This window comes from Carassius gibelio, chromosome A5, assembly GCF_023724105.1.
Source record: "Carassius gibelio isolate Cgi1373 ecotype wild population from Czech Republic chromosome A5, carGib1.2-hapl.c, whole genome shotgun sequence".
NCBI lineage: Eukaryota > Metazoa > Chordata > Actinopteri > Cypriniformes > Cyprinidae > Carassius > Carassius gibelio.
Window position 1 is genome coordinate 24,309,917 of NC_068375.1, and position 16,240 is coordinate 24,326,156.

The 16,240-nt window shown below is 38.7% G+C and overlaps 1 protein-coding gene across 1 annotated transcript in view; it reads left to right on the top strand.

The window, feature by feature from the left end:
• LOC128005601 (transportin-1-like) overlaps positions 1-16,240 on the top strand; it is a 32,634-nt gene that overhangs the window by 1,515 nt on the left and 14,879 nt on the right. Inside the window, 13 exon segments of the mRNA XM_052592686.1 lie at positions 100-175; positions 1,097-1,216; positions 1,219-1,239; positions 1,726-1,832; positions 7,038-7,171; positions 7,693-7,774; positions 7,960-8,082; positions 8,548-8,666; positions 8,825-8,885; positions 9,382-9,553; positions 9,667-9,819; positions 10,465-10,690; positions 10,832-11,003. Of these exon segments, the coding sequence (XP_052448646.1) occupies positions 100-175; positions 1,097-1,216; positions 1,219-1,239; positions 1,726-1,832; positions 7,038-7,171; positions 7,693-7,774; positions 7,960-8,082; positions 8,548-8,666; positions 8,825-8,885; positions 9,382-9,553; positions 9,667-9,819; positions 10,465-10,690; positions 10,832-11,003 (1,566 nt within the window).

Below are 16,240 nucleotides of genomic sequence, written 5' to 3' on the forward strand. Positions count from 1 at the left end.
TCATCCAAATAAACATCAATCAGTTTGTCGATTAGGCTAAGTATTGGAGCAGTGGTTATCTCTGTGGTCTGTATGCCTTTTCCTTAATGTGCACCACAGAAACTTGAGCAGCTCAATCAATACCCGGACTTCAACAACTACCTAATATTTGTGCTCACAAAGCTAAAGTCAGAAGGTAAGATGTTTTTCATAATGATGATTTATTATGAATATGTGATTTGTTCATTTGAAAACCTTAAGTGTGTGTGATCGCGTCAGTGCTTATAATCCTATTCATTTGAATGTAGACATACTGTGTGTTGGGAGGCGGTGCAGGAAATTACCTGTAGGCGGTCTGCATTGTGGTTTGTTGCAGTTTGAGGTTTGCCATGACAGTTTGTGCAGTATATTAACAGTTAATCTTATATTCCAATTACTAGATGGAATGTCTCAGATATGAAGGAACTGAGAGGGAGTAGAGTCAAGCAGAAGATGTTTAGTCTCAGTAGTGTTTTCTGAAGCCGTGTCTGTATAGCTGCTGTGACTTCAGATCAGTGGCGATCCGTCAAGTGTGCTGGGAGCGTAGCTACACTGACCTTTTGAGTCTGTGTCCTCTGTCAAGCCCCAGGTCACAGAACCGGTTTAGAAACAACACAAGTTCATCTGCCAGTGTTTCTCTCTCTTTTTACCTTAATTAGCCTGAGGTCCATTTAAAAACAGAAGGTTCTTTATTTAGCATCTACTAACCAAGGCTCTAAAGTAAATGGTTTAAAGTAAAAGGGTGGGCTGTAGTTTTATTTATTTATTATTTTATATATAAATAAATAAAAATATGTATGTAATTTTGGTTTTATTTTCAAGCACTTTCTAAAGCAACATGTTTTTTATTGTAATTGACAAAATTGTTATATGGCATTATTTGATCAGATTTAAGTTTTAAATTGTTTTGTTTTTGTAATCTAGTTGTATTTGTATTCTTGTAGTATGAACAGCTATTTCTGTTTATCCCTGTGGTTGTTTGATTCTTTCATTTTTCCTTTAATGCTGTGTCATGTGCCCAGGGCTGTATTTTGTACTCCATCTGAAAGTAAAGCTTTTCATCCTTTCTTTCTCACAGACGAGCCCACTCGGTCTCTCAGTGGTCTCATTTTGAAAAACAACGTTAAGGCCCATTACCAGAACTTCCCAAACGGCGTGTCTGACTTCATCAAAAATGAGTGTCTGCAGAACATTGGAGACTGCTCATTAGAGCCACAGTGGGTGAGTATAGAGCGACAGAGCATTTACTGTCTGCCTCTGAGCACTCAGTTATTGCCATCTTGACCAACAGTATTATGCCTTTGGGGGCTGTGTCTGGCTTTGTGTTGTTGCTTTCAATGTAAGATCATTTATTGCCTCTTATAAGAATGGCTAAATTAGCCTTCTGTGATTCTGATTCGATTATTGTGAGGAATGCAGTGCTGTGTTTCTATTGTTACCCAGCATCAACAGCATAAAATATCATTCCTCCTCTTTTTGTGTATTTGGTTTAAACACTTTTTTATTTTTTTGTAGTCTTTTATGAGTATTTTCCCATTCAGTGATTCATATAGTAAAAAACTGAGTATAATTTGTCCACGTATTATAATGTTTTGTTATCAGATTTGCATATCAGCTTGATTTTTGTGTAGTTGTTTGCTTCTGGCAGTTGGTTATGTGAACTGCAGTATAGGCTGGTCTTATTGTGCATATGTTTGTGTTCCTCAGGTATTCTGATCACGACTATAGCCTCTAAAGGAGAGTTACAGAACTGGCCGGAGCTTCTACCTAAACTCTGTTTACTGCTGGACTCAGAGGACTATAACACTTGTGAAGTAAGATACACAAACACACACTTTGTGATGTTTCCCACCCCCATGACCAGATTGGTTCAAACGGTCCCTTATTCAACTAATTAACCTAGGTTTTGGTCTTTTAAAACCACCATTTTGGATTTTTCATTGGAAATGAGAACAAATACAAAGTGAAAGTAAAATCTGTGTGCCTGAAAACAAACGCAAAATAACACATTTGCATGAGAGAACTATTTTCACTATTTTTTTGTTGCACTCTGTATATTTCTTACCACTTTGCGGGTAGATTGTGAATCATTTGCACTGTTTTTGTATTTTTGTAGCAGAAGAAAATTTGTGCAATTGTTCTCACTAAATAGCTGCACGGTTTGTTTGTTTGTTGTTCATACTGAAATAAAAGTCATAAAAGTCATTTTATTTTTATTTCTTACTGCTTTTTGTTATTATATAAAACTGATTCTATTTTTTACTCCCTAAATGTGCTGTGGACACATCTATATTGTCAGTGAACTAAATAGACCTGTTTTTCACTGAAAAGCGGCTATAACAATATTGTAATAAATGGCTATTACTTGCTTGGGGAATGTTATATGTAGACAATTTTTTTTACAACATATTGAAGAAAAAAATCCAAACTTCAGGAATTGAATTATTGCTTGCATTTTTCTTAAAATTCTTAGAGAAAACTAAAGGAAAATTGGGACATTAAATTATCTAGACTGAAACTTCAAGTTCTCCTGTTTATAATGATATATAACCCTTGATCCTGACTGCTAGAACAGCTCTTAAAAAACAAAGAAAAGTGCAGGCCTATCAGGTGCCCCAAAAATGTTCTAGGTCTTTAAGGGTTAATTCAGATGATTTTATACTCAACAATGTTTTGGTTTGTAAAGTAACTACAAATCATGGATCAAAATTGGACTTTCTTTTTTATAAAACTTGTATTTTCACCACAGTGGAAGAAAGTCACAGCTGACGCATCAATATTCACAATACAGCACAGCCCCATAAAGCAGTTACTAGTAAAATACTTTTTTATTTTTTAAATTTTTTAAATAAAATGATTTTATTCAGCAAGGACTAATTGAAAAAAAGTGACAGTAAATATATTTTTCATATAGTAAAATAAATATTTCAAATAAATGCTGCTCTTTTTTTAACTTTTTATTCATCAAAGAATCCTGAAAACTCCATCAAGGTTTTTGCAAAAATATTTAGCAGCACAACTGCTTTCAAAACTGATAAGATTTCTAAATTTGGCATAACAATATATGCATCATTCTGTCTAGTAATGTAGACAAAGGCAACAAGTCCTTAAAATAGCCATTCAATTCCAGAGTTCTTTATAGTCACTGGAGACCTAGAGACTGACCTCTGATTAACACACTCCTGTCATCTTGAGATGCTACTTTTATGTTCCTGCGTGCTGTAACTGAGTAAATTCTGTTTCATACACCCACACACATGAACAAAGCTCTGCCCTGTGTGGCTGCGAGACTCTTGCTGAGGAGGCTTGTTAGCAGCACAGATTGAGGTCAGTTATTTTCTACAGTGGAGATCAGATCTGATCACAACTGACCGTAGACATGTCTGGAGACTTTCAGACTGTCACGTCCTCTTACGTACACAGAGCTGTTCAGGAGTCACCCATTGAATATCTGACTGAATATGTCCAGCTTAAACCTGCAAATAAAGTTTTTATTTTGAAGTGTCATGACATAAAAAGAGGAATAGCGATGTAAAATTCTGCGCTATTTGTATGTATATATATATATATATATATATATATATATATATATTATATTATATTATATTATAATATATATATATTTGTAACACCATTTCATGATATTACTGTTTTTACAGTATTCTCTTATTAAATAAATGCAGTCTTGGTGAACATAAAAAACCTCTTTCAATAACAACAACAAAAAAGCATTTTTCTTTTCTAAATTAGTTTTTCCCCATTTTTGGTTGGGCTGTTTTATCTATATTTGACCTCATTGCTGTATTACAGATATGTTTTCTTGTTTTTGATCTGTCAAATTACATGTACGCTACATTTCTTGGGATGTGTGTGGAATGTCAGACCCTCAGCCTGGAATAATTAGCAGTCCTCACACAGCAAGTGTTCTTCACTACGTAGAATATATGTCTATAATTAGTAGCGTGTATGCGACTGAAAAATGCAGTTACATCAAAGTTACTTATGAGGAAACTCTCACACACCCACACTCTCTTCAAATGGCATGCTGAGTAAGAGAACTGTGAGCCAGTCCTCTACTGCAGTGAATGTTCACCTCTGGCTCAACCGTTTGAAGCATGCCGAATGCCAGGCCAGAGACATTATGGAGTTTAAGCAACAGCTGCGAATGGAACGCTATGGTGACCGGAATTAAGATGTTACGTCGCAGTAGCCGAGAACATAAAATTCACTAAGCAAGCGCAAGTAAGATGGCACAGTGTGGCATTCAGTAGTTTACTGTAGTATTGTGAAGTTTTATGAGTAGAATGTTTTGGCAGTACTTGCGTTGCTTCACAACTCAGTCTCAGTGCTACCTGAGTTGTTACTAACAGCAGACTTATCTTAGTACAAATTTAATTTTTTTAAAAATAAGCTTAAAGGGTTAGTTCACTTGAGAATGAAAGTTCGTCCATCTTCTACTCACCCTCGAAGTTGTATTTAAAATTGTCCTTGCTCTACAAAGCCTTCCGGTTCCCAACAGTCAGCAGAAGTGAGGAAAAAAGTCTTTATTGTGTTTGAAATCTGGATATTTATCTTTTCACTACAGGGGGCCTTTATTCATTCCCCCGGAGCTGTGTGAGGGTTTTATTTCACGTCTTCTGAACTGCTGACAACAAACACCCACTTACTCCCACTGAAATGCTTTGAAGAGCAAGCACAATTTTTAATATATCTCCGATTGGATTATTTTAAAAGAAGAAGTCACATACACATAGGATGCTTCGAGGGTGAGTAGAAGATAGACACATATTCCTTTTCGGTTAAACCAAACATTTCATTTTAAAATATATCAACACCAATTAAATAAAAGACGATAGAATGGTAGAATCACGTACTGCAATAACAGTGTTATGTATCATAAAATGTAACATTTATTTACCTAATCTGTCACATTGTAACGGTTACGGCAAACCAGATGTTCTTCCGTAGTAGACGGTTACAGTACACCGTCAAGAAGCATGTGCAATACAACATCAAAATGCCGTTGCCGTTCCATCAGTGGCTGTCGCTATAAGTCTCTGTTATAAGGGGAAGGAGAGGGATCACTCGTTGATAAATGAATAGGAGAAAAATGAAGGTTTAGTACTATGGTCACTGTCTGCCTTCGTAGTTAATTTACTCTAGAATGTGCATTAACTGCATATATCAGAAAATGACATTATTTTAGTGTTACTAAGAAAACGTGTTGCCACTGTTGTAAAATTGTGTTGCTTTTTTGAAATATGTTATTGGTATAATTTAGTCAACATTTTGGTTATTTTAGTCTTTATCTACTTTGTTCTAGTAGATGTGCTTGCATGCCTCTTACCAACAAAGAAAATACATGCTTAGGAGCATTACCAAGACTGAACTGACTAAGCTTGAAGAAACTTGGAACAAGGTCATGAGTTTAATTGCGAAGACACATAAGTGCTAACTTAAGCAGCAGACAGCCTAGCTCTTGGTCGATGTGTGGGTGTAAAATGGAGAAAGCATCCGTCCACTGCTGTGATCCCCTGGTTTGGTTGTGGCATGTGGGTCCTCATATTGCTATATGAAGTCTAAAGCCGTTGAGAGACTTAATGTCATGTTAGGGATGACTTTATTTAGCTTGAGCATAGAGTGTTTTGCTTTCTGTAATGGGTTTAATGTACAGGGATGACATATGTTATCTTGCTTAATGTTTATGGTTAAGATATTCCTGACCTTTGAATCATAGTTTGTTGGTTGGAAGTGGCCATAGCACACCCTGGTCAATATATGAGCAAACTGATGCGGAAATGCATATGAAGGTGATATTAGTAATATGCCAAAAGCCATTGTTTGTTGTTAAAGATTTACTTTTCCTAAATGGTTGCTTGTAAATAAATTTTCAATCATGCAATTAATTGCAATATTTAATGACATCCCAGACAATGTCTTTGTATATGTATATAGATATAAAGATTTGGTGTTTTGACCTTGAGAGACTGGTGGCTTCTTCTGTTGTTTTCTCTAAGCTCTCTAGTTCAGAATATGCCATCTCCAACCAAATGGAAGCTGACAGTGGAGACGGTTGCCATAGCGATAGCCGAGCCATTTGTGCTCGTGACCTGATTAGATTCCTCACAGGTGGAAAGTCTGTGAGATCAGGAGGAAGCTTGATGTGTTGGCTGGGTCCCTCGGCTGCAGGGTCTGGTTTTGGTATTGTTCTACATCACAATTTCGTTTGTGATTTTGTTATTTATTTTTTGCAGTGAGTTCTATATTTACATTACATTTACGTGTATTTATTCTGTAGATGCTATTATTATTACATTAAGTGACTTATACATGAGAAATGGAGTAAGCAGGTCATTTTAAGGAGGCACTAGCAAAACTGAGTTTAACATTGTCCAAAAGTTTGATTTTGTTTTGTTTTTAGCAGGATGCAAGTGCTCATGGAAGAGATTTCTTGGCAGTCTAGATAGCCTGTTAATTAAAACAAGTTATTAAAAAAGTTAGCTGGCTGGCACAATATATTAAAGTAGATTTTATTTACTTCATTGATTTGTTAAGGGACTGACTTGTGATGGTCCTGAAATCAGTTGAAATAAGGTGAACATTTTATTGATGTTAAATACTATTATTTTTATTATTTTGTTATGTATATATTTGTATATATTTTATATATATATATGTATATATTTTTACAGAGGTATAAAGTATTTCAGTAAATGTAATTAATTACTGTACTTGAATATATTTTTGGATACTTTCTAGTTTTACTGAGTATCAAAGATATTAGCAACTTTTACTTTCTACTTCACTACATACCTAGCTTATTCCACTAGAAAAGAAGTGATATCGTCAACTACAGGGCACTAGAAATAGTGCATTTTGTCCTTACCCAAACTGCTTTACATAATAAGAGTTCCTTAGCAAGTAGTTGTGAATCACAGCTGTGAGATGACGACATGACTGCAGCTGGCAATGAGGCCAAAACTAGCACATCAGGTTTTTCTTTGTGTTTGTCTTCTCAGGGGGCTTTTGGAGCCCTGCAAAAGATCTGTGAGGACTCTGCTGAGATCCTGGACAGTGACATGCTGGACCGCCCTCTTAACGTGATGATCCCCAAGTTCCTGCAGTTCTTCAAGCACAATAGCCCCAAAATCAGGTAAGATGAGCCTGTGTTCCCTAATGGAGCACAATGTTTGAATCTGCAAGGAGATGTCACTTGTAATTAATTCATATAGACAGGGACTCTCGCGATATCAGATTTTACCTGCATTTTACCTGTTTTTGGCCAATGAATCACACTGAAAAAATTCAAGTGTAGGGAAGTGTAGAAAGAGTTTAGTGAGTTCGCTATAACTACACAACAGTTCAAAAAGAACTGATCAGACTGGAGTGTTTAACTCTGCATCTTGTTTTCATCTGTTATCTCCTCCAACATGATTTTGTGTTGCAGTAGTAGCTGCACACAGCTACTGCCAACCAGATCCATCCATCCATCCATCCATCCATCCATCTATCCAGTTACTAGCGCTAGACTATTTACAATATTATTGTATGTGTAGTAACATTATAGCGAAATGTAATTACCATAAATACCAGTCATTCTAATTGAAACTACTACTTGCTGTGCAGTTGTTCAGACTTGTTTGATATATGTACTATGCTTGTTGTCTGTTGTAGGTCTCATGCCATTGCCTGTGTCAACCAGTTCATCATCAGCAGAACACAGGCCCTGATGCTGCACATAGATCCTTTCATTGAGGTACCACTTAAAAACCAGCCACCTTAACAGAACATGTTCACCCAAAAATGATCATTCTGTTAAGATTTATGTACTTATTCCAGATCCCGGAAATGTAATGCCAGTTTTGAGTAAGTTGTCATTGTTTAGTTCTAAGAAATTACAATATTTGTATATGTATGTATGTGTGTGTCTTTGTGGCACAGAACCTGTTTGCACTGGCAGGTGACGAGGAGCCCGAAGTGAGGAAGAATGTGTGCAGAGCTTTAGTCATGCTTTTGGAAGTCAGATTAGACCGTCTCCTTCCTCACATGCACAACATCATTGAGGTTAGAGCACACCTTCTTCAACCCCTCATTAAAACCTAATATACCGGTAACTAAACTCTGTTACATGAATGCTGAAAGTGAGAACCTTGACCTTGAATTATCTACTGTCTTATATAACTTCGTAAAATATATATATTTTTATATATATATATATATTTATTTATTTATTTTTTGGGGGGAGGGGTAAATTTGGTCAGAAAATCACACAGAGGCAGAGTGAACAGCAGCCTCTTGTGGACTTTATTTGACTAGTTTGGTAAAAGTAGAATCAGTGAGCTTTCTTCATGAAACGCAAGTAAAAATTAATTTCTACATAGTTTTTCTGTAAAAGTGTTAAGGTACATTCAGTTGATTATTTTTTTTTTCTTGGTAAAAATTACTTTTTGAACAGTTTATTCAAAAATATGCTCTGTTCATGTTCCATGAATAAGGCCCAATGTGTTTATGTACTGTACTGTTTTGCAGTACATGTTGCAGAGGACACAAGATCAGGATGAAAATGTCGCTCTGGAGGCCTGTGAATTCTGGCTCACACTCGCTGAGCTGCCTGTGTGTAAAGAGGTCCTGTGTGGACACCTCCCCAAGTGAGCATGCACGAGCACAAGTGTCCTTTTGATTAAAAAACCCCATCAACTCACGTAGATGCATTCAGTTACAATACAGTTCTGAGACAGGGCAAAGCTGCTTATTTGATATAAATGATCAGGATCAGTCAGCAGAGTTTTTTCTTTTTTTGCAACAGATTGATACCAGTTCTTGTGAGTGGAATGAAATACTCTGAGATTGACATAATCCTGTTGAAGGTCAGTTTCTCTCTCTGGTTCTAAAGCTTCTTTTTTAAGTTATCTTTGACACTTTTTTTTATATGCCGTTATAAACATAAAACCTAAAAGAGTAAAACACCCGTGATTTGCCTCTGAGTTCATACACACAGCAAACATGTGATTTGGTAATGATGCTCAGCCACATAAAAAAAAACACATTACCAGTTTGTTTACATGTGATTTGTTTACATTTGTCACATACAAACTAATAGCATTTTATTTTCCATATCTTAGCCTGTCTTTTAGAAACTGAGTTATAAAGTACATATTTAGCAAAATAAATACAGAAAGCATTTAATCAACAAATACTTGGATTGTATATTTATTTTGAAAGCATGTAATTCACTAATTCACCTATTAGTGCTTTAAAAAAAAAAAAAATTATAGGTTTAGGCCAAACAATTTTTGCGAAAACAGCTTGTCAAAAAAATAAACACACATTATGCATATCTCTTAATATATAAATGCTTTCCAGGGTGATGTCGAGGAGGACGAAGCAATCCCAGACAATGAGCAGGACATTCGCCCGAGGTTCCATCGTTCACGCACTGTGGCCCAACAACACGATGGGGGAGAATCCATTGAGGAAGAGGAGGACGATGAAGATGACCTGGATGATGATGAAACCATTTCAGATTGGAACTTGAGTAAGAAACAGTTTATTTTTAAAAGGACACCGACTCAGACAAGTCCTCGCCTTCTTAAAATGGATTTACATTGAGACGTTTGCATCGTCTTCCTCATTATTTTTTGTGTGTAGGGAAATGTTCTGCAGCTGCACTAGATGTCCTGGCGAATGTTTTCAGAGATGATTTGCTGTTGCATATTCTTCCTTTACTGAAAGAACTGCTGTTCCATCCAGAGTGGCTTATTAAAGAGTCGGGCATACTTGTACTGGGAGCCATTGCTGAAGGTTTTCAAACATTTCCTATGCATTCATTGCCTTTACTGTCATGTTTAATCCACTAGTGCATTAATTTGTTTAAAAATACAACAATCTTACCGGTTAACACTTTAGTTTACAGTGTTTGTGTAATACATATTACTACCGTATTTTACGGACTATAAGTCACACTTTTTTTCATAGTTTGGCTGGTCCTGCGACTTATAGTCAGGTGCGACTTATTTATCAAAATTAATTTGACATGAACCGAGAGAAATGAACCAAGAGAAAACATTACCGTCTACAGCCACCAGAGGGCGCTCTATGCTGCTCTGTTCTCCTGTAGCCTACCCCTGAGCAGCATAGAGCGCCCTCTTGCGGCCGTAGATGGTAATGTTTTCTCTTGGACTTATAGTCCAGTGCGACCTATATATGTTTTTTTCCTCGTCATGACGTATTTTTGGATTGATGCGACTTATACTCAGGTGCGACTTAAAGTCCGAAAAATACGGTATATTACATAAAAAAAAACTGTAATTACAAGTAGTTTAAAAAAATAACGACCCCAAGTTTTGGTTAATTATCATATGAATGAATATGGTGTGACCTTAATTTCTGTCTGTCTTTTTTAAATTATAATTTTTTGAAGCTGAGTATTTTCTTTATTTGCTTTAGGCTGTATGCAGGGGATGATCCCTTACTTGCCAGAGTTGATTCCTCATCTGGTACAGTGTCTGTCTCATAAGAAGGCACTGGTTCGATCCATCACTTGCTGGACTCTGAGCCGCTACGCACACTGGGTTGTTAGCCAGCCCCCCGACATCTACCTCAAACCACTCATGACTGAACTACTCAAACGGATACTAGACAGCAACAAGCGTGTCCAAGAGACCGCCTGCAGGTTAGCATGCATCGCAGTGTTGTGCTGCTTGAAGCATACGTGAATGCATGGCTTCTTGTTTAAGGACCATCTTGTTACCTGAGGTGTCTTTTTAGCTTTCCTTCAACTTTTAATCTCTGACTCTCAATTTTCCTCCTACAGTGCCTTTGCTACCCTTGAAGAGGAGGCTTGCACTGAGCTGGTGCCGTACCTTGCTTTTATTTTGGACACGTTGGTCTTTGCTTTCAGTAAATACCAGCACAAGAACCTTCTCATCCTCTATGATGCCATTGGGACTCTGGCTGACTCTGTGGGCCATCATCTCAACAAACCAGTAATTGCACAATCAAATACACAGAAACACTTTGTGATTCATGCACATATACCATACCGTAGAGATTGGATGTTACATGCAATCACCTTTATTAAACCTCATGAAATATCGTAATGTTTACCGTAAAGATAAAAAACTCTCTGTGACGAGTGGGGCGGGGCCGAGAGCGGTGGGAACAATTTGGAAATGAGCAATACCTGACCCACTCACGGGTCTTCTCCATGAGACTTGGACTTTGTCTGCCATGTTGGTAGGGCTGCAACTAATGATTATTTTGATAATCGATTAATCTGTCGATTATTTTTACGATTAATCGATTAATCGGTTTATGTACTTATATTTTAGTTTTTTCCATTTTTTCCCCAAGTAAATTATTAATAAAGGGTCTTTATCATTCAGCATAGATTTTTAAGAGATTTTAACCATTTTGCATTGTCATATCCTCATCAAAAATATACCTGGAGTTGTTTTATTATGTTAGTAATCCTTTGTCGAACTCTTCTGCAATCAAAACACTGACCCATACTCTAGCAAAATTCACAAGGAGATTTCAAATATTGTTTTCACCATGGCAGTCCTTAGAGCTCCTAAAGTAGTTTAACATCCCAAACAAAGCTTAAGGAATCTTTGAGAACATATTTTCACGAAGTATAAGGATAAAACAGAATAAAATTTCATTGCATTGTATTTTATTATTTACTGGGAAAAAGCTTTATAGCTTATGCTGTGAAATTGTAAACAATCCTTCGAAAAAAAGTGCCAATGGCATGAAACCTGAATGGAACTCACAATTTAAAGTAAAATCCATCAGAAGGTTGTCCAGAAAAAAAAAATTGGGACACACAAAAAACCTTCTGTGTGAAAAAGAGCAGTGAATACTTAGAAAAGAAGTGCATTTTAAATATACTCAAACATTTACCTCTCTCATTCAGTCATAATTAGGCTGCAAGTCTGAATTATGAACTGGTAAACGACAAACTGATCACATAACATGTTTGTAAAGCTTTAAATGTTAACTGTTAAAAAACAATGTTATCAGCTTTTACGACTAAACATTTGCAAACAACCTTGTACTGGAGAATCTGCACAAATAAAATTCTTAGGGGCCGTTCACATATCGCACCTAAAAACGCGTGGAAAACGTCTCCGGTTACTATCGTAACCTCGGTTCCCTGAGAGGCGGGAACGAGACATTACGTCAGCTAAGACGTATATGGGAACTCTTCCCTTCTCCACTTTCACTGAAATCTTATTGGCTAACGCCAGCTGGGGACAGCTGGCCAATTGACGCGAAGCATGCAAATACTGGCGGGTAAGCGTGCAGTATAAAATGCATGGGCGCGAAAATTACGTCAGAATCACGACTGAACGCTAGCACAGCTGATCAAACAGCGACCACGGCGGCTAACGTAATGTCTCGTTCCCGCCTCTCAGGGAACCGAGGTTACGATAGTAACCGGAGACGTTCCCTCTCGAGGCGGTAACTCAACATTACGTCAGCTAAGACGTATATGGGAACTGTATAAAATCCCGCCGTGAGAGCAGTGAAGATAAGCCCTGAACGGAGTCAATCACCCTCACACAAGCAGTACAGTTCTAGCCAATGGCCGTGTCGCTAAGAGTGCTTGCATCTGATAGGCGGAACTAGGCCAATGAGACATCTGCTCCGACCCTAACAAAATATGCATAACTTCAAGCAATATAACGAAATCTGCACTAACCAGGGCAGACACAAAGCAATAAGCACTCAAGCATGAGAGTTAAACAGAGTCGACGGCGTTCGCGGTGACTGCTGCATAAACCATTTAAACCATAACACAGAGTTAGCAGTAGAGCCCGACCGATATATCGGCCGGCCGATATTATCGGCTGATATGAGCTAATTGCATTTAAATCGGCATCGGCGTTTATAACGGCCGATGAAACATGAAAAAACAGAGTCTCATGCTTCACTCATGTTATGAGTGTTGCATACTTTGCCCACCAGAGGGCGGTCTGCAACTCCAGAGTTGACAACAGCGCCAGAAATTCACTACAGAAGGACAGCCAAGCCACCCAGGTGAGTCTGTCGTTCGTCATGTGAAATGATTGTAGATTTAGTTCATACACTGTATATAAAAACGGTGTGGTAGTTCTAGCTAACGGTCCTATCATTATCACTTCTAAATATTCTGCAACATCACTTACAGCCGCTCATGCATTGCTATATTAGATTAGCCACAAAGCTAATACCATGTTTATTAGTGGAAGAGCGCGAACGTTAATAAGAGGTCAAACTATAACGTTAGCATTTAAATTATTCTTATTCTATTGCGGTGTGTTTCCCACATAATGACCGCGTAATGGTCCTTTCACACAGGACGCGGTATGCTGGGTTCAGCGTTGCCCTTCAGCGCTATGGCGTTGGCGGAGTTTTAATAGTCTGTTGTTCCTCCTTTCGGTCAGCAGCAAACATGTATCTGTCCCGTTGTAAGAAGCGAGCGATAGCGCTAGTCCAGCTGATGATAATTAAGAGAGAAGCAAGGAAGAGAAGGCTACCCTCAGGTCCAGAGCACAATTTGGTGAATTCAGGCTGGTTGTGTTACTCTAACGCTAATATAGCTTCCTTTTTAGCAGGCCCCTTAAATGCTTGCTATTAACTTGTTTGAAGGTGGTGCTTCTCAGAATTGACAGCGGTGTGTTCATGACACTAACGTTAACCATTCAACTTCGAATTGATTCCGTAATCTTCCGGTAACAGTAGGCTAACTTTACGTTCGCCAGCGCATGACGATGTTTTGATTCAGACTGCACAAAGAGAAGAGGAGAAGATATACGGGTCCGTTGTGAATGTGTCTGTGAGAGCAAATATAGTGTAATTACAGTAACTACAGTAGGTGCGTAAGAAATGATTAAACCAGAGGGGACATGTAAATAAATGTGAGCTGAACACGCGCTTTTTTCTTTTTTTATTTTTTATTTTTACATATTGTTTCAAAGCAGCTTTACAGACATAACAGGAAAATGTTGAAATAATATAGTTAAATATAAGTAGGTAATACCTATTGCTTGACAAATAAAAAAAATATATAAATTTCTCATTTTTGCCTATGTAGGAGATCCCTGTTTATTATTATTATAATTCTAATGATGACATGAGTAATGATACATGGTGATATTATTAATACACATGCTTATTCTTTCTCTGTCTCTCTTTCTGCCTACAGATACCTGAAAAAGGTGAATGCTGTAGCAGCAAAGTGTGGGACTACTTCTGCAAATACTTTAACTTTAGTATTATAATTTATTTACAGTACACACACAGACTGTTAAAACCAGCTTCAACTGGAAGAAAGTAAAAGTGTTAAATGTTTAAAACCAGACTGTTTTTTGATCATTAAAAAATATATACTTTTGATGTGCAATTGTTTAGTCATTGAGACCGTAATCTAAGGCTTTTTTTTTTTTTTACATAAATCCCTTCTGGAAAATGGTTTATACAGCCCACATACATAGAACAGGTAGATATTTTGCTATTGAATGTTGTGTAAGTGCAGTTTATAGGAAATGGGTCTAATATCCAGTTTACTTTCAAAATCAAAATATCGGCTTATAAATCGGCTATTTTCGAGTTAATATCGGCATCGGCATCGGCCCCCAAAAATCCATATCGGTCGGGCTCTAGTTAGCAGCCATGGTAACTACTGTATAGCTGGTTATAACAGCTTTAATGAATAAAACTTAACTCACCGAAAAACATGTGACGCTACAGAGGGTACATCCAGCTTGTAAAACCTGGCGATTGTGTTCTGGGAAGACCAGCCAGCAGCAAAACATAAATACTGGACAGACATACCTCTAGACCAGGCCCATCAGGAAGCATTTATAATGTCCTCGCAGAATGAGCTCTGATGTTGAGGGGGTAATCCTTCCCCTGGCATTTGATAGCGTCCACGATCCAGTGAGAAAGTCTCTGTTTAGAAACAGCACGTCCCTTATTACATCCACCAAGCACACGAACAGCTGGTCCGACTGACGAAAGGCGGCCGAGCAATTCATATACATCCGTAAAACCCTAACAGGGTCCCGGCGCTCTGAGTATCAGCGTCGCGCGAGGCTGACGGCTCAACAGATAAGGCGGGCAGGGAAACAAAACGGTGTATTGAGTGACTTCGAAACGAAACCCGGTCTCGGCCGGAGAGTGACATTACAGTCGCCAGGCCCGAAACCAATGCAATATCGTTCACCAAACACTCACGAAATTCTCCAAGGCACTTCGCTGAGGCGAGAGCAAGAGGCAAGGCAGTCTTCAGGGAAGCTCCTTAACCGCAATCGAAGCTAATGGCTCGAACGGTAATAAGAGATAGAGCCCTCAAAACTAGAGCGAAATCCCACGGCGGCACGGAGGGCGGCCATGAAGTACACAATCTACTTGCTCCCCTGAGAAAACTGAATACCAGAGCGTGCTTACCGATCGTTTACCCGTAACCGGGGAACGAAAGCGGCAATAGCGGTCACATACACCTTCAGCGTGGATGGTTTCAAACTCCCGCTATCCAACTGTGCTGTAGAAAGCGCAAAACATCCGACACGGAACAGGTCCCCGGGTCAATATAAATGTTCTCGCACCATTTTGTGAAAACTCACCACTTCTGCGCGTAGCAGCGAATGTTTGATGATGCTCGCGTCTCAGTAAGTGTGTTTAGCACTCGTCAGTGCAGAGTGTCCCGCTCATTAGGGTCCCCGCAGCGGCCACACATGAAGGTTCCACAGCTCGGGGCTGGGGTGCTATATTGTGCCATTCGCCTGAGACAGCAGGTCCTGCTTGAGGGGGATTCGCCATGGGGGAGCCCTCAGTAACTCTCTCAGGTCCGCGAACCAGGGCTGATTCGGCCAGTTCGGGGCCACGAGTATAACTGATGCTTTCTCCTCCCTGATTTTGCACAACACAGGCAGAATCTTCACAGGAGGGAATGTGTAAGCCTGGCTTCCAGCCAGCGCAATGTAAGAGCATCTCCCAGCAGGGGGGAGTGAGATAGCAAACGTGTTCTCGCTCGTGGCAAACAATCCACTTCCTCCCTCCCAAATCATTAGATCTGATCTTGGGTGAAGCCAACATCTCCTTAAGGAATCCCGTTCCTCAAAAGCATGCTCACTCCACGGTTCAAAGTACCGGGGATGCGCGACGCTCCTATGGAGATTAAGTGTCGGTCCGCCCACAACAGGAAACTCGCTGCCTGTTTGAATAGAGCTCTGGA